The following is a 20,391-nucleotide window of genomic DNA, read 5'->3' on the forward strand; positions in this document are numbered from 1 at the left end:
ATTGAGGCTCATATCCGGTCTTTCAAATCATACTGGCTACCTGCATCAGCACGATTTTGAGCGCACTGTCTTGACTTTGGTGTACACTGCCCATCAGATGGTCAGCTCCGCTACTGAATACCAAAGAGACGTGTGGGCAGAGTCCTTTGTAAGCCTATACAAATCCATCAAGAAGGATCTGACACTGAGAAACTGAGTAAGCAGTGGTGCTGTGACACAATGACTCACTGTTTAATATGCACACAGATGAAAAGCTGAAGTGTTGGAGCTTGCAGCTGGATGGCTGACAGATCCTGATGGAAATGTCCTGTCAGTAAACGTCAGCATGAATTCGTAAAGTGCACAGAAAGAAAATAAACACAATCATTGTAAAATATTAACTGTTACAGCAAATGTTCATCCAAACATGAGGTACTGTATATGAAACAAATTCATATCTTGAATGTAGCATTAAACATTGTGGATTTAATCATGTTCCTGTCATTTCAGCGTTTGTTCACTAGCACCCAGATGTGACGGCATTTCGAGACTAATATGAAAGAATAAAACATCAAGTTTTGAACCAATGAGAACTGCAGGTCTGGATTCAGATGACTGCTCAGGTTTTTTAAGATATACATCATCAACAATTATCATATCACCAGTATCACCAGTTTACAAAAAAGTCTATCTATACTACCTTCCCAATCAAAGATGAGCCACAACATTAAAACCACTTCTCACGCTGTGGTAAAACAGTCTCCTCCTTAAAGGAAAGTGTTACTCGTCTACAACAATGTTTAGTTGGTTGAAACGAGCGAAAGTCGCTTCCCCATGAATGCCAGAAACGAAGGCTTCCCAGCAGAACATTGCACTGTAATGAAACGATCACTTACCCACTAAGTGGTTGTAACTTTGTGGCTGATCATGTACCTCCCAGTGCAGGATATAATTTGCAAACGTCACCTTAAAAGGTCCTTTAAATACTTTGCACCGTGTTGTTATATTAGAGTGCCCTTTACAAGGTCCAAACTGAGCTGCCTGTGATGGAACTGGTTTTGGAAAAATCCCCAAAATGGCACGCTGGAGTGAGTGCACCGCTCACAGGCCAGCTCCAGTAATAACTTGTGGAGGCTCTTGTTGTCCCAATGGCTGTTTAGGTTCCACGGAATTAGCAACTGCCCCGCATCCATCTGAGGAGTTGGGCATGGTAGGAGGACAAAAGGGGATGTACCGGAACCAGGAGGAAGAACACAGATGAGAGTTGATGCCAAAGGGAAGGCTGTAGACTTTTCCGCTCTCCAGTGTGTTGCTGGAGTCATCCTCATGAGCCTTGTTCCAGGCAAGGATACCTCGTTCATGCTTCGATCCTGTTGGACATGTTCAATGTTTTTAAAAAAACCTGACTCTGGATTATCTCTATTTCCTGATTTGGTTTGTTTATCATAAATGTTGACAACACTGTGTTGTTGATTCTCTAATAGAATATCTCTAAAACATTGTTCTTTTAAATTTAGCTGAAGTGAAAGACACTAATGAAAGGTTAAAAAATGTTACTTATTTTGCTGTTTTCATTTTTAAAGTCCTGTGAAAGAGAAAGTAGACCCTCGCTACAATGACAATGATAATGATCCCAAGCACGCCACCAAATCTAAACCAGAATAGGTAAAAAAAAAAAAAAATCAAGGTGTTGTAAAGACCCATCAAACTTTAGAGCTTGAGCAGATTGAAATTCAGTGCTCCCTTACAGTCAGACCATAAGAGGGCTGTGCATAAACAAATACCTGCAAACCTCAATAATCTCAAGCAATGCCGTAAAGGAGAGTGGGTCAACATTCCTCCACAATGATGAGGGTGAGAAAGGAAATGATTATTTCACCTCAGAGTTCTCATAGTCCTCACTGTAGAGTCATAGAGTCTTGTGTAAACTTTCTTTTTCACATTACTTTTCATTCTGACCCTTTCTTAATTAATTGAATAATCACTAAACTAAATGAATATGTCCACAATACTCAATACCCTAAAAGCATTCTGAAAATCATTTTCATCAGTTTCATTAAATTGCCATGTTTATCATAACCTCAGCTCTGTGCTTCAGTGTTTTAAACATGGTGAATTAAATACATGCAGAACAGTAACAAAGAGCAATACCTGGAACGGTGTTGTCCAGTATGAAACCAAAGAAGCCACCGACAAACATGCTGGTTGTCAGAAGTACCTGTAGGACCTGATCAAGTTCTACCACACCTGGACACAATGTAAACAGTTAGACCTGTGTTTAAATGATCAGGTTTTTTGAAAAAAAATTCTAAGATTAGTAAAGATTTTCTGTCCACCTGTAGAAATAGCTTTGGAATTCTTCAATATCCAATTTGGAATAACCAGACCAGTGAACATGGAGAAGCCGAAAATGAAGATGTTTCGAGACGAGTTCATGTCTGCGTACTGAAAATGTGACCCAGAAACAAAGTCTAGTTAAAACCGACTCAAATCAAAAGAAGAAAATGTGCCGACACGTTTGAGCTTCAGTACAAACCTGCAGATTTGAAACTCCGGCTGCAGAGATGACACCAAACATAACCATGAACATTCCTCCTATGACAGGTGACGGGATAGTGGTGAATATAGCGCCCACTTTACCAAATATACCCATGACAACCATCAACACTCCACTGGCCACAATCACCATCCGACTGCCCACCTGCAAAAAATAGAAATTCTCTCAGTTTTCCTGAGATCTGAGTGCACTGAAATTTGTGCTTAAAATGCCAAATTTAAGGGAGGAAAAGAACTAACAATGCAAAAAACTGCACAAAACACCAAAAAATCCAAACAGTAGCAAAAACTTCATAAAACAGCAGGTCATCTCACCTTTGTGATACCAAGGGCTCCGACGTTTTCGCTGTATGAGGTGGTACCATTTCCAGTACCCCAGGCACCTGCCAACAGGCAGCCTATCCCCTCAATACCGATACCCCTGTTGATGGCATGTTTTGGGGGTGGTGGAGCTCCAGATAACCTAGCACAGGCGTGGTAGTCCCCAACAGACTCTATCATAGAGGAAATTACACCAGCCAAGATGCCAATCACCCCTGCCAGGCTGACAGTAGGTCTCCCCCATTGTCCTAATTTTGGAAACGCAAGCAAGTTGAAAATGTCACAAATGCATAATCTGCAAAATATTATTCTGAAAATAAGATAACTTTGATGACTCTGTGAGTTTCTTCCAACACATCACTGAGCCACACTGTGGTACTGGATGATATTCCTCGTCATTAGAAAGAAATGTGGGTGGAAACAATGATCCCATTCAGTCTGAGTTTAGTTAAAAATCAGAAACAAAGAAAATGACCAAAGTTGTTTTAACGGAGCTTTTCTATCTTACCTGGGTACGGGAAAACCAGCCAGGGAGCCTGACTCATGACATCTCCCTTTAGATCGGTGCGTGCAAGGTAACCATACTTGTCTGGTTCAGCAGGAAGTACATTGTAGACAGTCAAAATGTAACAAATGGTCCAAGATAACGTGATTCCAAGCAAAACCTTGTGATGCATTAAAACAAAAACACCTTGTTATCTGTTTTGTTTGGCTTTAATATTAAAAAATTAATAGAAAAAAAGAAAAGACTCAATGTCTTCAACGTACAGGAAGAATCTGAAAGACGTAGACTGGAGAGGTGTGCAGTCTTTTATCCTTGTTATATGCTGGAAAGGGCACTGGTATGTGACGGAGGTACTGCGAGAACAGGATGATGAGTGCCGTGGTCCTGTGTGACACAGACATAAAGGGGAAAAACATCGTGTAAATATTGCTGAGATGTAATGAAGAAAAAGGAAAGTAGATCAGCTGTACTGGATGTTGGGCAAGAAAGTTTTAATAGGCTTTTCTCTGCAGCCTTAAGATTAAAGCTTTACTGGGTTGAAGGCGTATTATTTTCTAAAGTCTTGCCCGGGCAGGACTGGGAGCACGCTTAACACAACCTAACACGCATTTTATTGAGAAACCTGCTTTAAGGTGGCATGAAATATTTTTTATACAAATCTCTCTGGCAGTCTTTAAATATTCGTTTTGTCATTTTTATGTTATGTAGAGAAATGGGGCCTTTTTAGGGACTTTATTTAGAAGTTTTACCCACATTGCAGAGATGCCCCAGTGGTTCCCAGCACTGCTACCCGCTGAGTCAAAGAGGGACAGTCCAATGAGAGAAATAGTAGGAGCGATGGTGAGAGGCCCAATGAAGCGCATGAAGAGGCCAATGAGGCCTGAAAAACCAACCAGCACTTGGAAGACTGATCCCACAATAATGGATCCCTGAAGCTTAAGAAAACACAAAAATGTTGACAGTCAGAATTTGGAATTCGTAACCTCATTAACCTTTTTGTACTAAAAAACATTTCTGTTGTTATTTGCTGACAAACATTTCCATTGCCTTCCATAGACTTTTGGGATAAAATTCTATCTGCCTCACCCTTAAGTGTTTCTGTTTAACAGGACATGTACAAGTCTATAAGCCAGGAGCTGCAACCTCCACCAGAGGGTTCCAGTCTGTGGCTCGGCATCATGCATGAACTTGAAGGCTTCCAGCATAGGCACTAGGACCACTACAGACGCTAATCTGAAATCTTTGTGCCTCCCTGGAAGCACTTTTTTTTTAACAAGCTCAACTAGTTTGCAGTTGGAGAGAACAAGTCAGACGAGTTTTTAGAAAAATGTAACCAAAAATGGGATCAAAGTGCTGAAGGTTCAGACTGTCACAGTTTACTTACTGCTCTCATTCGACTTTGCCACACTTCTATGAAGTGTGTGGACGAGGTGTTGACTAGGCTGGCATTTTGAGTCCATGCAGGACACGTCCACTCTGGCATGGAGAGCAGTGCCATGGAAGGAGCCAGTAATGTGAATGTGCCACCTTGGAGAATCGGCAGCCTGGAAATAATTAACACAATACGAGAGAGCAAACCATCAGTTACTGTATCTTTGGGTGATTGAAATGCTTAGACTGACTGAGATAGTGTCTTCTGTGCATGCATGTGTTTTTTAAGACCTCTCTGACGGCATCTGCAGTCTATTTATTTGAATCGTGTACAAGGAAATGGTTAATTTAAACCATGTGAAGAGAGTGTGACTTGTTATGCAAACTGTTAGACTGAAAGTTAAGTCAGTTAAAATAATCTGCCACGTAATGACCCTCATTATGCTATTCTCATAAGCAGTGCATCATTCACACACGTCGCAGAAAAAGAGAAGTTTTCTTGTGAAAAACAAAACATGCAAACATTTCTTTTGATGAAACATCGGAAAGTTTTCGTTGTGTCGTCGGGACGCTAAAAGCACCACTAAGTGCGAGGCTTGTTTTCCCTCACAGCTGACTTGCAGACATTTTGGGAAAGACAAGAAAGCATGAGTGGTGCTAAGCCAGAACAATGTGGACTTAGCAGGAAGTAGATTCCAAACATAATAAGATAGAAATTCCTCCGTTAATCCATCTGTGACACCAGTATTCAGGCAGGCTGAGTCTGCAACCACATAACAGAAGTTCAGAGCAACAACATACAAGTTTGTAGGCCTCCAGAACAGTGACATCATGTTCGCTCTCCTGTGCATGTGTCACTGTTTACAAGGAAGTTTCCATACTGGTATTTTAAGCAGAAATTAATTAGCAAAACAACTAAATACTATTTATTTGACAATAAAAGCTGAGTTCTGTACAGTATAAAAGCTCAAATGGACTTATTTCACCTCCATGAAGCTTTCAAATACTACTCGGTGTTCATGCACATTCATTTTGGCAGACATAATAGTTCAAAAGAGGTTAAGAAGAAAGGCAGAATGGCTTCTCTGTTCTGGCTGTTTAATAAGAAGAAGAAGCTTAGTTAATTCCATCCTGCTGCACCACTGCGTTGGACAAATACTCTCAGAACATCAAAAAGCACTGAATGAACAATAAATTAATGTAAATCATCTTACATTAAATAAAAGAAATATAAAGCACTCCAGAATCCCACAATGTAATTCATGACTGCAAAAATTCCTAGTGCATATCCCCAGGAGACATCCCACAGATACAGACAGCCACGCAGCCTTACAGCCTGGTTTTCAATAAGTAATGTTCCTGCTTGTTTCCTTACCTAATGCCAAAGACTACTTGCAACAGAGTGCAGACCCCAGAAACCAAGAAGATTGTACTGATGAGATGGCTCTGTGTGAGGCCATCATGCTGCAGACACAGTCCCTGGGACAGAATCAGGGGGATGGCAATGATACCTCCAAATGCAGTCAAACAGTGCTGAGAGGGCAAAGTTGGGGGAAAACAGAGATTCATTTAATCGTTGTAGGATTTACACATTTAAAAAAAAAAAAGGTACATGGTTGATGTTTGTACACCACCTGAGAGATTACAGTGAAGGTTCGGTGCAATTAAAGTCCAATTTCACTATCTGGCTTACACAACTAAAACCAAGCAACTAACACTCAAGGAAATGTCAAGCGAAAGCTGGTCATGTTTACATTGTTACTTTAGAAACAATGCAGCAAAGCTGGCTCCTAATCATTGTTAAACATGACCAAAGGGAAACAAATCAAAGAAAAAACCTTTGTTGACATACCTGGATTCCTAAAATGATGCACAGGTACCAGGGAGGAACATCTGTTACACAGTATGCTAGTTTGTTACTGCACTCGTCCGTAGAGGAGGCTGGTTCTTTTTCGTTGTCGGGCAGATCACAGAAACGTCCTTCCAGCTTTAGTTCATTAGAAGAATAAGCAGACATGTCAAACTAGAACATTCTGCAGGGATCTATCAACACTTGTGATCCTCAGTTCACTGTATGCATCATTCACAACTGACTGTCCTTTGTTTAAAAAAAGAAGCATGTATTGATATGTTTTTACATGTTATCTATAAAATGTATGTAAATAACTATAATTAAAGAACTTAATTTCATGTTTCTCATAACCAAAATATTAGAATAAGATGAAAAGAACAGGGCAGTCAGATAAGTCGTTCCATTTTTCAACACTAGGAATCAAGAATTCCTTCTATAATCATGTGATGGTAGGAAAACTTTCATTTCACAGATACTTTAAAAAATCTACTCATGCTTCTGTTTCACTCAGCAAGCAGCTGTTTGATCTTAAACTAATATGAGGCTGTTTAATCATATTAGTTACTGCAGTTACTGCAGGTAAGAATGTGGGTTATTATTTATAATCCACATGGACACCTGAGAGTTATGAATGCCAAGATGTGATTCTGAATCCAGTGCTTACAACTGTGTAGAGATTATGCAATCTCTCTAATCATTTCCTAATATAAAATTAAAAGCAACACTCACCGCAAAGGTATAGTTGTCAAGTCCATTACTTTCCTTTTCTGGAGCCATGTCAGGCTATAGGTCCAGTTTGTGGTCTCCTGAGCCGAGAAACAAAACAGAATGAAAACCATTAATCAGAGGGGAGGGATCAGGAGAAGCATCTGATAGAGGGGAGAGAGCGTACAGACGGGTCGGCGCAGGCAGAGTATTACGAACGCGCAGAGTTCAGACATGAGACTGCAGCTTTTGTTGATCAAAATGGATCCCACCTGCAGCTCATGTGAACCGAATTACAACAGACGCCCGGCATTTGGCTGGCAGGAGATAAAATCTCTTACCAAGAACTCTTTAGGCAAGAAAGTATTAAAAGATTTAATTCCTCAGCATAGGTCATATAATTCTAAAGCTGAAGAAGCAGCAAGTCTGCTGTATGTGGTGACCTGTGCTCAGCTCTGCAGTCAGAGATGTTTAACAGTTAAAGAATACAGCCTTTAGTTTGACAAAGACTTCCCCCTCCCAGAGTTTCTTTCTAAATTTAACACCAAATGTTTGTTTTGGAGGGTAAACTTCTGCAGTGATCACATGTTGACAAATAATCACAAAGCTGGTATTGATAGATGACTAGAAAATGTTCTGTAGATGTTAATTTAATTTCCTAATTTACTGTATATTTCTACTTCCCGTAAAATGATAGTAAATCAGATTATATTGTTAGGAGTTTGATAACAGCCCACCACCACTTCATTAATGTGCTGGACAAGCAGCAGAAGCTCATCCTCACACTGCTTGCATCCATTTCTGTGTGCATGTCATATGATTATTAGTGCACATCTCTTCTTATTCCAAAATCAGGATCTAAGGCACACGCTGGCAGCACAAAGACACCAGTGAAAAGCAACCAATATCATTCATCCTTAAAGGATACGAATGCCTGTGGAACTCTCCGTTCTGTCATTGCCTGGACATTTGAATTCTGCAAAGGTTTTCTGAAGGAAAAGTCAGGTGATCACCAAAATGAGAAGGTTTCCCTGTCAGGAAGAGCAGAAGTGTTAGAACTAAATTAGAAAATACAATTTTAAACTAGAATCCTGAGAAAGGGTTTATCCTGACTGCTGTGGAGTATTTAAATAGTTGAGCTGGAATCTTGGGACGTATCCAACAAATAAAATAGCTGAAGAAAATTGAGGTCACATGAAACTTACAAACCCAGGAGAGTAGCAGGAGTGGGGCATCATGCGGTCTACTCTGAGTGCATGTGACTCACATGTCAGCGAGCAAAGGCCCGATTGTAGAAACAGTGTTATTTTTAAAGGCTTAATATCATTTGCAAAAAAGAAACAAAAACAAAAAAGAGAAGTGAATATTAGAGGATAACTAATAAATACAAACACTCAGCCGGGGTGTAACATAAAAGGTACCAGCAAAAAATGACTCTTAAACCAAAACTATTGAACAAGCCTTGGCTCTGCAGCATCTTACTTACACAATTAAAGCGTATAAGAAGAGGTGAAATGAAGAAAAGGAAGCAAATGGACGGTCACAGCAGACGGCTGCTCCTCCTGGAGCCAGTTCTGTTTATTATTGTTATTACTTTGTTGTGATTTGGTGTTATCAAATAAAACTGAATTCTGACTGAAATGAACACACACACACACACACACACACACACACACACACACACACACACACACACACACAGAGTGAGAGAAAGACAGCTCTCTTCCAAGAAGACCAATAGAAGGCCAAAGGTCAGTGGAGTAGCAATATCTGGTCAGTGATTGAAATACCAATGGAAAAGAAGTCTATACAAATAATGATTTAGCACTGAAACAAACAAAACTGCTGAACGACACTAAGATTTAATGAAGCTCTTATTCTTGTAACATGCTGGGAGGTGCAAATGAGACATAACAACGTTGACTGTAATCTTTTACGGCCTCGGTCTAAATGTTTTGGCTCTTATCTTGTGTCTGATTGCATCCTGTGACCTTCATAGTTTTACGAGCCGTGCAGTTTGGTTTGAACTTACCGGAGTTTGCCGGTAAGAAAGCGCATGTTGTTACTCCTTATAGTTTTCTCACCATACCTTCGATTAAGTGTGAGCTTGCTATAATTGATTAGCTTCTCTTGGATATGATGTATTGTGTTCGTGTCTTTATCAGCCCTACTTAGCTCTGACTTGGAATGGTGCATACCGGATTACCTAGAGATCACAAGAGGCACATGTGCGTCACATTTTGTGACTCATAAGTGGTTAATGAGTTAATATAAAGTATTTAAACATGTGCATTGCTTACCTTCAGCCCCCCAAGCTCAGAGGGTTCATGCTGTTCATGAGGGTTCATTATTATATTCAGAGAATTACAAGCAGGTTCACTGAGAGGCCGGTACCACTAGATGGAGACAGACCACTTTCTCCTACACTCTGCAGCTCAGTGCTTTTTTTTTTTAGTTGAACTAAAGTGTCAGAGTGCATACAGAGGCCAAGGTGATAAAGATTACCTGTGCAATAAATCAGGCGATAAGAAAGAGAAGCAATGATTTTAAATTTGTTTATGGTGAAATTTTATCAAGGTGATAATCAAGCTGCAGATTTAGAGTACAAATCTATCCTACAAAACAGGAACCTGGTGTCCTGCTGATTCTGCTGAAGGAAATAAAGACTCAGAGCAAACTGAACTACTCAGTTCTATCGTGATAACATCGTGATAACAACCAGATGCCATTATCTGGAGAATTAATTGAGCACACACCTTAAATGAATAGCTTATATATGAAAGATTAAAACTTTGAATGCTGGATGCTGAATGCAGTATTTCTTTTTCAAAAGTATGCTGTGGCATAATGCAGTAGCTCCTCCTCTTTATGATCATGTGACGCAGGTCAAACACTTGCTCATAGCAGTGGGAGGACACTCATGTGTTCTCACCTTGTAAAGCATTGAGTGTAACAAAGATCCCAGACAGAAGAAGTCAGACATCAAGAGATTTCTATTCTATTTCTATTCATTTTGTTTTTACTGAAAGAGCCTGACAGAGCACAAGGAATATTTTGTATCTTTTATACTGGTGACCAAGAACTGACTATAAAAGGAACATATAATGACAGATGAGCTGACGGTAGGCGATAAAATGATGGAAATATGGAAGAGAGGAGACTCAAAAAAAGAGTTATCCCAAATAGATAAAGGAATGGAATCTCAGCCGAGGAATAAAATACTGCATTCAATTGAAGAAATTCTGAAAAGGCCCTCATGTGTCAGAAAAGAGAATGAAGTACATCGGAACTGGTCTGTCATCAGAGAAAACAGCCAAGTATATAACCAGCATCCATGTACAGGTATGTTTTTTAGCCTTACTGTAAAAAATATTGGTTCAAATATTGTCAGAACATGTGTGTTCTCCTTTTGATGTTGAAATTTTTACTCTGTCAATAGAAACTCAGAATATGGGACTACATGAAGAGGCTCCAAAAGCTGCAGGAGACTGCAAGAGTGCGTAATACATTTATATATGAGTAGAAAAATCGATTAAAAGGATGATTCAAGAATGAATCAGTTTGAAATTGAACCACTTCTTTACTATCATATGTTTCAAACTGTCTGCTCGCAGGTCAAAGAAGAAAGAGGCAAACCAGGGTCACTTTTACACCATTCCAGGTGCAGGAGCTCGAGAAGGTTTTCCAGCAAACCCATTATCCAGATATTAGCACCAGAGACCAGTTAGCCTCTCGCCTGCAGCTGACAGAGAGCCGAATACAGGTGGGATACATGTTGTTTGGTTTGGTTTTATTTTCAACTTAAAATAGTGAGATTTTTAATACTGGCCACACAAACAGAGTAATATTATTATTGGCGCTACGTTGGTATCAGTCACTACTTTATTTCCATTTGATCAAATCAGCAAGCTCCAAACACTCCAACTGTCTGACTGATTGCACTAACGAGTCCATCCATCCATTCTCTTCAGCTTATCCTTATCAGGGTCGCGGGGTGGCTGGAGCCTGTCCCAGGTGTTTCAGGGTGAAAGGCGATGTACACCCAGGTCCAAATTCATGGGCTGCATCCTCCAGAGGCCGCATTTGTAGACCGATTACGTCACAGCGACGCGCCGAAGGCTGTTCAAATTTGTAGACTCCCCCGAATACAGCCGACAAATGCGCCCTCTTTTCCCCGAAGTTGAAGGACTCCAGTTTCCAGCAATGGCGGCCGCTACTAAGTTTTAAAATTACTCTTACTAATCTTTCTGGGTCACAAAATAAACTTTTAACACATTTTCAGGCGAGAAAGTAGCTGTGTAAACATCAAATATCTGCTCGGTTTACCAAGATATCGCATATTTGCAAAAATGCTTCGACGTTTTCGGAGACGTCTGCCACCCACCAGCTCGATAGCTAGCTGGGAGCTCGAGGGTTACTGATGCGGCCGAGAACGGCACAACTCCCGGCACATCATTTTCACATCACCGCGGACTTTCGCTACTCGGGTTAAACGTAATATATAAGTCACTTAGACAACCTAAAAATGTTACTGTTGGGCTTTTTTCAGTGTTTTGTTTGTTCGTGAGTAAATCGGCTTGGCTGAGATTAAAGTTGTTAAATTAGATAAAATAAAACTTTATTAATCCCCCGGGTGGGTTCCTCCTTGGTTTTTACACAGCTGACTAAACGTCAAATAGAAAACTGATTAAACAGAAGTATGAGACAGTCGAGAATTTACGCCAGTGTCCTGTTATATTTTAGATAGCAAGGAGCAGACGGCTGAGACAGCGGTGACGCTAATCAGAAGGCTAGACCGTCCAATTTCCCCAGCCGTTTACTTCCGGCCTACCCGACCTTCTGAGGACCTGGCCCACGTAGACCGCGAAGCCCGGGTCCTCAGGAGGATGCAGCCCATGAATTTGGACACGACCATCGGCACTCACAGTCACACCTGTGGGCGACTCATCAGTTAACCTAATCCCAGTAACTGTGTGTCTTTGCACATTAGTGCAGAGACAATAATGGTCTTTGGACAGAATTCTTGCACAAGCCAAAACCTCAAATGATTAATGATAAGGTGAGACGGGATAGGAGCACACATTTAAAATCATTAGCTCCAAACTGCAACACTGTTTAGGGGTTTTTATAAAAATGTTTTGAATCATTGTTAGTTTTAGATGTGATGCAGGCGTTTTTATTACAATGCAAAATACCCCGAGACTCCTTTTATTGTGAACTGGTTCATTGTAGGTAAATTAACTGCATTAACATTTCTTCATGCTTGTATTACTATTATTGAAGTTTAGTTAATTGTTCTAAATAAATGGTCATTGTGTGTGTTGTTCAGATTTGGTTCCAAAACCGCAGGGCCAAATGGAGGAAGGTTGAAACACTCAGAGACATAGAGCTGATCAGCAGGCAGCGCTTACTTTCGACCAATCTTCACCGGCTTTATTATGAGGTAATTTGACATATATTTTTGTAAAATGTGTATTTATTATTCTCACATGTTCTGTTATGAGGCTTCCCTCATATTCCCAACGCAGCTCGAAGCTCTTTACAATTAAGAAATAAAGCACACAGCTTAGACATATTTAAACAATAAAATGTTTATGATATTATAAAGTCTTTGAATACAGCGTGACTTTCTTAGTAACTGAGCCATTGATGAGGTTCATAAGTAGAATATCTTGGTTATTCCTGTGAGATAAACATCTTTCTCTGCTCTCACAGAAGCCCCAGCTGCAAGCAATGTGCTGCCTGCCCTGCTGTTTACCAAAACCTCTTCAAGCAAGGCTGTATTTCAGCTCATCAACAACACCGGTTGTGCTGACCGCCGCACATTCTCCTGGTCACAGGACTCTCTATGTTGACATGCTGGGAACAGAACGATAGCACCTTCACCAATTCTGCACAACACTTTTTTTTCATTGTTTTTAATTACACGAGGCAAAGAAAAAAGTTTGAGATGATGCTCAAACGTAAACACGAATCTGTAAAATACTGTAGCCGTATATTTTGCTTTTAATGTGTCACACTGTGTGAAGCTGAAATAAAGGCACTGATCTTTTTCTTTATCTCAATAAAGCTGATTGCTTCAAATGTTCTGATGTCTTTCTTCGAAATAAAAGTCCTCGTGATTAGTCTGTACTGATGTATTTGTACAGATCAAGGTTTGAGGGCGTCCTGTACCGTGATATACTTCTTGGTAGAGAGAGCCGTGTCACTGTTACTGTGCAGCAAAGCATTTGGCTGTGTTTTTTTTCATGACACGATTTTTCCTTGTCACAGATAAGATACAGCTTTGCCATGACCTGTTCATCTGTTTGACTTTCTGACAACCTCTCCTTATCTTAATTTGGGCTTGTAACTTGAGGTTATTGGCAGGTCAGATTTAGACAACATGTGGGATCAAAGGAGAAATACAGGGTGAATCATTACTGTATATTGGGGCTATAGAGCTATATAAATAATTGTGTTCTAGGCGAACTTAAAGAGTGAAAAGTTTTGATTCATTCTTGTTCCTTTGCCGAGCAAATGTTACATATTTATATTAAGTATTGTTCGTGGCCTTCCTTTAATGACTTGTGCTCACCAGTCACCTTGAAACCTGCTGCGTGCGACAATTCCAGGTTTTTCTGAGAAGTGTTACATAGGCCAGTTCCCAAATAATTACCAATTATAAGAGAGATAACACAGCGTCGCCTTCGCTATCAATTCAATAATTTACTTGACAGTTTCATAACTGATTACATTTAACAGGGCTCTGAGTATGGCTAAACTTTTCACCCTGGCCTTATCTTACTTTATTGCATGTGTTTGCTGTAAGATAAACCACACTGGTGGCTGAATGGGAGGGATTACAGTAAGAGGACAAAAATAGTTGTTGGAAAGAGAAAAAACAACAACCTTGAGAACCTCATAATCGTACTTTTATTGGATTTTGTTATTGTAATTCCAAACTGGCATCTTACATTTCCTAAAAGGCTGAAATAATTCCTGGGAAACCTTAGTTACTGATACCAGACAGGTTATCTTATGCCAAATAGCTGTTGCAATGTTTTACATCGAATGTTAGTTTATTGTTCACATTTGATCTTAATTTATTATTTTATACTTTGTCACTATTCTTCCATTAAACTTTTATTGTCTCAGTTAGAAAGGATCCACATAGATTAGCTGTACCTGCTTACTTTGAGAGTAAGATCTTTTCCATATAGTTCGGAGACTTTACTGGCCACGAGTGCCATAAAGGAATCAACACAGGAAGAGATTACCCAATACAGGGTTGTACACCATTTTCCTTTCACCTTAAATATATCGCAGTCTTTGCAACTGTAAGAAAAACTTCTTTCACTAAGGCACTAACTTGCATCAGGACCCCTGTCTGGTATAAAAAGCATATTGATGTCAGTAAAAACAATTTTTTAAATGTAATGGACACAAATAACTTTTATGGTATAAACACAACCTGAGAGTGATATTAAACACTAAATTATATATATATTTTAGTGTTTCCTGTTATATCTGCAGTGAGACTTTACTATATGTATACAAGTAGTTTGATTAAACTTTTTATTAGATTATAAAAATCCACAACTGATTATATGACATAAAAGCTTATAAATTGCACCTACCTGGTTGGTAAAGATTTCAAAATTCACCAGTTTTTGGTTTAATTTTTTCATATACGAATTTATTATTATTTATTTCCATAAGAAAACGTAATGTAATCATTAAAACATTTAAAAAGCAGAAGGCATCCGTTTACTCAGTAACATTTACATGTTTGCGCACGCTCAGATGGGAAGCGATACACCAGAGTAGCCGACAGATGGCGCCCCATGCACCTATGAATAAGCAAAATTGATGCTCTCAGTTTTGCTGTGTGTCAAACAGAAGACACCACTGACCTGATTTTATTCTGTCATTTATTTAAAGCTCGTTTTTTTTATCAGCTGTTGAATGTTGTTCAGAATACTGAAGCACTAAAACAGATTTATTTTTGTTGTTGTTGTTTTTACTTTGTGCTTCGTTTCCAGTCTGCAGCTGGCTCTCAGTGGAGAGGAGGGGTGGGGGGCGGATATTCATCATCTCGCAGCCTCCGCCCGCCTATCTGGCTCATCTGCCTCTGTCCAAAGCGGTGGAGAGACGGGGGGAACCGCAGACAGACAGGGGGACATAAAGCTTTTAGTCGAAGCGAAAGCGCGAGAGAGGGGCGATGGCCGCTGGTGCAGGATGCGGGGAATCGGTGGATCAGTACCGGGCCGAGGTGGAGCGGCTCGCCCAGGAACTGGCCGAGGCGAACCGGGAAAAGATCAGGGCTGCGGAGTGCGGTTTAGCTGTCCTGGAGGAGAATCAGGCGCTGAAGCAGAAGTATACAGAGCTAGAGACCGAACAAGAGATCCTCAGGAAGGAGTTGGAGCAGTTACAAGAGGTAAGAGGAGAGGATGGGGCAGTGATTCTATTTATTTATTTGTTTTCATTCTGTAGGGAGGGGAAAGCACTGCAGTCAGGTGTGTGACTCGCTTGCACCTCAATTGAGTGACGCTCAGCGGGTATCTATAAACCTGTTTGACGCCCAGAGGCAGAGTGGGGGCGGCAATTTATCAGGGCTTTCAAAAAGAGCAATAGTTTAATGCAACTTAAATATGATGCAATTGAAGATCCTCCAGCTGGAAAATGTGCAACACTGTATGAATAAATTGCTTTATGAATAAATTATAATGTAAAATGCTGTTTGTGCAGTGGGTATATCGAGCAGCACTGAGCATTACAGTGTCGGAATTGCAAGCACACAGTAACAGTCCACTTCAGCTCCCACAACAGGAAGTTTCTTTGTTTTCCATAGTAAGAAGAGTCATTAGGGAATTTCAGGGACTCTTTTAGGACCTTTTTTTTTTTTTTTGCTTAGATGTTTCTTGAGGGTATTTCACTGCAGGCCATATGGTGCTTCAATAATCAACTGGTCTGAATTATAAGAGATAAAGTCACATCAAAACATGTCGTTAAAATTCAAGATCTTTTAAGGTAGGTGTCGACCTGGCTAATGACTGCAGGGTGTCGAGTTACTCAGTGCATACATGTTGCAAGAGGCAGATGCTGACAGGGCTCCCTGGTCCAAGGTCGCCTATGGAAATTGCTGACCATTGGAAGAAGGAGTTGAAGGCTGGTTACACTGGTGCGGTGAGTGCTTGTGAGTGTCCGTGGCATCGAGATAGGCCCCGTCATTATTTACATGGAATCATCTATTATCACTTGAACATCAGTTGCTTTGGTCGAACATTTAAGTCATCGAGTCACAAGAAAACTTTTAATACCCTGTTTATTTTTTCTGAAAGCAAATAATAGAGGACTGTCAGAATGCATCATGTGTTACAGGTGATCTTTTTGATATGTTAAGGGTGTTAGCTAAACCTTTCAAAGATAGCCAACAACCCTGGTCAAAGTAATTCTCTGAATTATTCTTTTTATTGTTTCACTTTTTCGCATAAGAATCATTTTGATTCTGGTTCACGTGTAGCCCATTTGAAATAAACCTCTAAAAGTCCACATTCATCCTACACATCAGTGACTCTTTCTTGTGCAACTAGCTCACCAAATATAGCCAAATAAAAAAGAATCCACATAGTACATTAAGCATCACTTATCACATTACATTTTGCATGCTTAATTGTATTTATACTTTGTTCCTCGTACCCTTTTATTCCACTGCTTAGCTTAACATTTCGGTTTGACACGCATGCAGAATCTGAACGATCTTAGTGCAGATAACAGCACAGCAAGAAAGCTGAGGAGACAGCGTGATACAGCCAGCAGCTCAGCAGTGTCAAGCTGATAACTCACACTTATGGATTACAGAGGGATGGGTATTATGATGGACTATGGTGAGAATATGTTGAGAAAGAAAAGATAATGGAGAAGAAATATAAAGACATGGCCGTGTTTTAAGAGGGGAGACGATTATAAGACTAAAGCATACTGGAAGAACTGACTTTGTTAGAGGAAGTTGCCTCTACCTCTAAAAAATAAATTAAGCACGTCAACTGCTTTTAAGCAGTAGTGTAGGCAGCTGCTCGTACATTATTCATCCTTTTAGTTTTCACATTTGTAGTAAAACTTTGATTTTAACTGAAAAAGAACATCAGGTCAGCAAAAAACCACCAACCATTCCTCAGTGTTGTGGTCGGCTCACATCTGCTTGCCTGTATGATTGACTTCTCGCTTGACAGAGGCAACATTTTCTGTATGTGATATTGCTTCAGCAGAAAAAACCCCACCTCTGGGATCCTGTGTGTCTGCTGCACACTTCTATGAATAAGAGACCAAATGGCAGAGTGCAAACCTGCCACTTCAATAACATCACATCTGCTCTCCCCGTACTCGGGAGAGGTGCAAAATAAAAGGTGCAGAAATTCCAGATAGAAACTGAAATTGCTTCTGGGATTAAGTGGAATAGAATATATAATTACAGCGAAAGGTAGACACCTTTTTTGTTTCAGATTACAATGTTTTTCTTCAGTCGTATTGTTTGTATTACATTGTTCTATATTTTTCAGCAACAACTGACAAAAGGCTACTTTATCATACTTGTAGAAACAAAGAACAAATGCCTGAAGTGTGTATTTGTTATCCAGATGCCACACAGATCATATGCCATTGTGTCTGCATGTGTGTATGTCCAAACTGCCCAGATTTGCATGCATGTTCCTACTGCGTTTGCATACGTTCTGTAGGCACACATACGGCAGCACTGTATTCCCCGTGTGCTCAGGTTGTTTGCCCTCAATCCAGGTCCCAGCTGGTGGGGAGACGCTGGTTAGAGCGCTGCTTGTGCTGCACATTCAGCTCACAAACTAAACACGTGGAGAAACCTATGCAAGATACAAGTGCCTCAGCTACTGTAACACAGGACTAATTTGGGCTTGTTTTACAAAAAGTGTGTACCTGTGTGAGTATCTGCTATGCAATGAACCACAAGGACTTGGATATGGAAAGTCATGATGTGACGTGACACATCAGCATCCTCCACGCAAATAAGTCAAACAGTCTTTGTGTGTACAATCATGCACAAAAACGTATTTTTTGGACATTTTTGCTTTTTGTTGTTGTTTTTGATGATGATGATGATCCCAGTCCTTTGTAAGAAATTGATGTTGCTCCAGTGGTATTCATCCTACTTTTGCTTCTTCAGAAATAACTGCAATTGCATCTCTTTGCTATCTGCAGGGTCCAAGAGCATGTGTTGGCACTGAATACATATTTTATTTTATTTTTGTCCACTGTTTACCTATACATTGTTTCCCTCACCCAGCTCCGTCTCTCCCTCCCCGTCTCAGTGTTTGCCTCACGACCCAATCAGCCGTTCCTTGTTTCTCTGTGTGTATGCACTGTATGTCTCTGGATAGCTGCCTAAGCAGTGACAGAGACATCACTACCCTGTGGCTTTGGCTTGTTAGCGCTATCTCTGGGCAGATCAACCTCAGGAAGGACACATAGTAGGAGGCAGAAGGAGGAGGATGCCACTGCAGAGCAGAATAAGTTCCATCATGTTAGTGAGGTTATATGCTTTCTAGGGATTCACGCTGTCAGCAAAGCTTGAATTTACCTTTAAGAAGTATTGGAAGAGAATCGCTCTGCTATCATTTCATAATATAATTATTTATTTTGTTTAGTTGAATAAAAATGCTTGACATGTTTCGAACACCTTGGATCTGAGGAAGCATGTGAAATAAAAGTTAGCAATATCAGCTGCTTTCATAAGTCATCTTTGGGTCTTTCGGATCAGAAGCTTGCAGAAGAAATGACATTTGTGATAAGTTGGGAACAGGCAGTTCACAGGTCAGTTTGTTCCCTCTGCTTTGGGCCATGAAAAATGCCAGCTGAGATCTGTGTCAAAGACTTCACATGGTAATCTGAAAGACCAAAAAAGAAAAGCTGAGTCACGATTCATCAGATCAACGTGGAATTTCCTAATCAGATAAGTAGAACGTAATGCTAAAAGACCGGGCCCTGCACTTCCTTCTCCTGTAAGGTTTAAGCTTCATCATCAGACATTTTAACAACTTGTTTGCATTGTGTTGCACAAGCACAGTCAGCTGAGATTCTCCCACAGCCAGCAACAAACAGAAATGAAAGGAAGTCTTTTGTATGATGTGCACTTTACTTTTAGACAGAACAAAAAAGGAGACAATGAGTGAGATTTTAGCAGTTGCTCGCATGTTATAAAAGTGTGTTACTGTTAAATTACTCCAGTTATCAGTTATGTCTACTGGCTGTTAAGCTAATGGGGGGGTGATAATATGTAGGTTGCAAAATGGTCCAAAAATACTCCAGCTAGTGCATTTTTCAAAGGTACACAAGGTGAAACTTTGCTTTACATTTGGTCTGAACACACAGCTGTTTATAGCTTTCCTGTCCATGACACCTGTAAGGGGGGATTTTATAGCAGCCCTGTTTAAATTGTATTCAAATCGGTAAAACGTCTATTTAAGTTGTATTTCATTATAAGGGGTGTGGCCACTAAAGGTTGGCGTAGTTTCTTCGTCTTCAGCCTCCATCTTGTTCTACTGGACGGGCTGTTCAGCTTTGTATACAGCCTGTTTATCATCTGCCAACGTTAGCATACCATCTAATATGTCAGTGAATTATGGATTCATCTTGTTATCTAACCAGTGCTAGTGTTAGCTGATACCTCCCCAGCTCTACAGTTTGTGCATATGGTCAAGTCTGGTTTAAAGAAAAGAGGAAGAAGATGAAAAGGATGGCAAAAACCTGAACCCAAGGCTTCAAAAACATAGTCCACAATCACGTGAAGGATTTCACTATGACTGGAATCTTTGGATATTTAAGGATTTCTTAATTCATAAATTGTATCCAGAGGAAAGAAGCTGAAGAAGAGCAAGCTTACTGAACAAGAATGCACAGGTTTATCTGTCTTTTTCAAAGAAGCATGAGAAAGAGCTGGACTGTATAATTATATGTGTTTCTTTTGAAATCCTATTGGCTGTTATCAAAGATGATCAACTGTATGTGTGATAAATACAAAAACAGTATTATATCCATTTTCTTTTAACATCATGGAACACTGAATCTAATTAATATAGAAGTCAGTATAAGA

General features: G+C 40.0%; 3 protein-coding genes across 6 annotated transcripts in view; 2 read left to right on the forward strand and 1 right to left on the reverse strand.

Annotated features, from left to right (window-relative positions):
- Positions 1-207: 207 nt before the first annotated feature.
- Positions 208-7,722, reverse strand: slc23a4 (solute carrier family 23 member 4). Of its 2 annotated transcripts, none has more exons than XM_026176647.2 (13): positions 7,631-7,722; positions 7,314-7,390; positions 6,585-6,719; positions 6,108-6,265; positions 4,746-4,905; positions 4,115-4,296; positions 3,625-3,745; positions 3,365-3,521; positions 2,851-3,104; positions 2,516-2,680; positions 2,316-2,424; positions 2,131-2,226; positions 208-1,349 (listed from the first exon to the last, which is right to left on the reverse strand). In XM_026176647.2, the coding sequence occupies exons 2-13, from the start codon at positions 7,359-7,361 to the stop codon at positions 1,081-1,083; spliced, it is 1,854 nt and encodes a 617-aa protein (XP_026032432.2). In that variant the 5' UTR covers positions 7,362-7,390; positions 7,631-7,722; the 3' UTR covers positions 208-1,080. The 2 variants fall into 2 exon arrangements, with proteins under 2 accessions (XP_026032432.2, XP_026032431.2); XM_026176646.2 differs by lacking the exon at positions 7,631-7,722 and adding an exon at positions 7,477-7,554.
- Positions 7,723-10,192: 2,470 nt separating this feature from the next.
- Positions 10,193-13,373, forward strand: LOC113027497 (uncharacterized). The gene is made up of 5 exons (XM_026177115.2): positions 10,193-10,631; positions 10,729-10,785; positions 10,904-11,052; positions 12,619-12,732; positions 13,005-13,373. The coding sequence occupies exons 1-5, from the start codon at positions 10,394-10,396 to the stop codon at positions 13,164-13,166; spliced, it is 720 nt and encodes a 239-aa protein (XP_026032900.1). The 5' UTR covers positions 10,193-10,393; the 3' UTR covers positions 13,167-13,373.
- A 1,994-nt stretch (positions 13,374-15,367) lies between these two features.
- Positions 15,368-20,391, forward strand: part of bicd1a (bicaudal D homolog 1a) — a 30,689-nt gene continuing 25,665 nt past the window's right edge. Inside the window, exon 1 of one of the 3 annotated variants that reach the window (XM_026176654.2) lies at positions 15,368-15,708. In XM_026176654.2, the coding sequence (XP_026032439.2) occupies positions 15,493-15,708 (216 nt within the window). In that variant the 5' untranslated portion in view covers positions 15,368-15,492. The remainder of the gene's footprint in view (positions 15,709-20,391) is intronic. The other 2 variants (XM_026176655.2, XM_026176656.2) reach the window with 2 other exon arrangements.

Source organism: Astatotilapia calliptera, chromosome 7 (assembly GCF_964374335.1).
Source record: "Astatotilapia calliptera chromosome 7, fAstCal68.1, whole genome shotgun sequence".
Lineage (NCBI taxonomy): Eukaryota > Metazoa > Chordata > Actinopteri > Cichliformes > Cichlidae > Astatotilapia > Astatotilapia calliptera.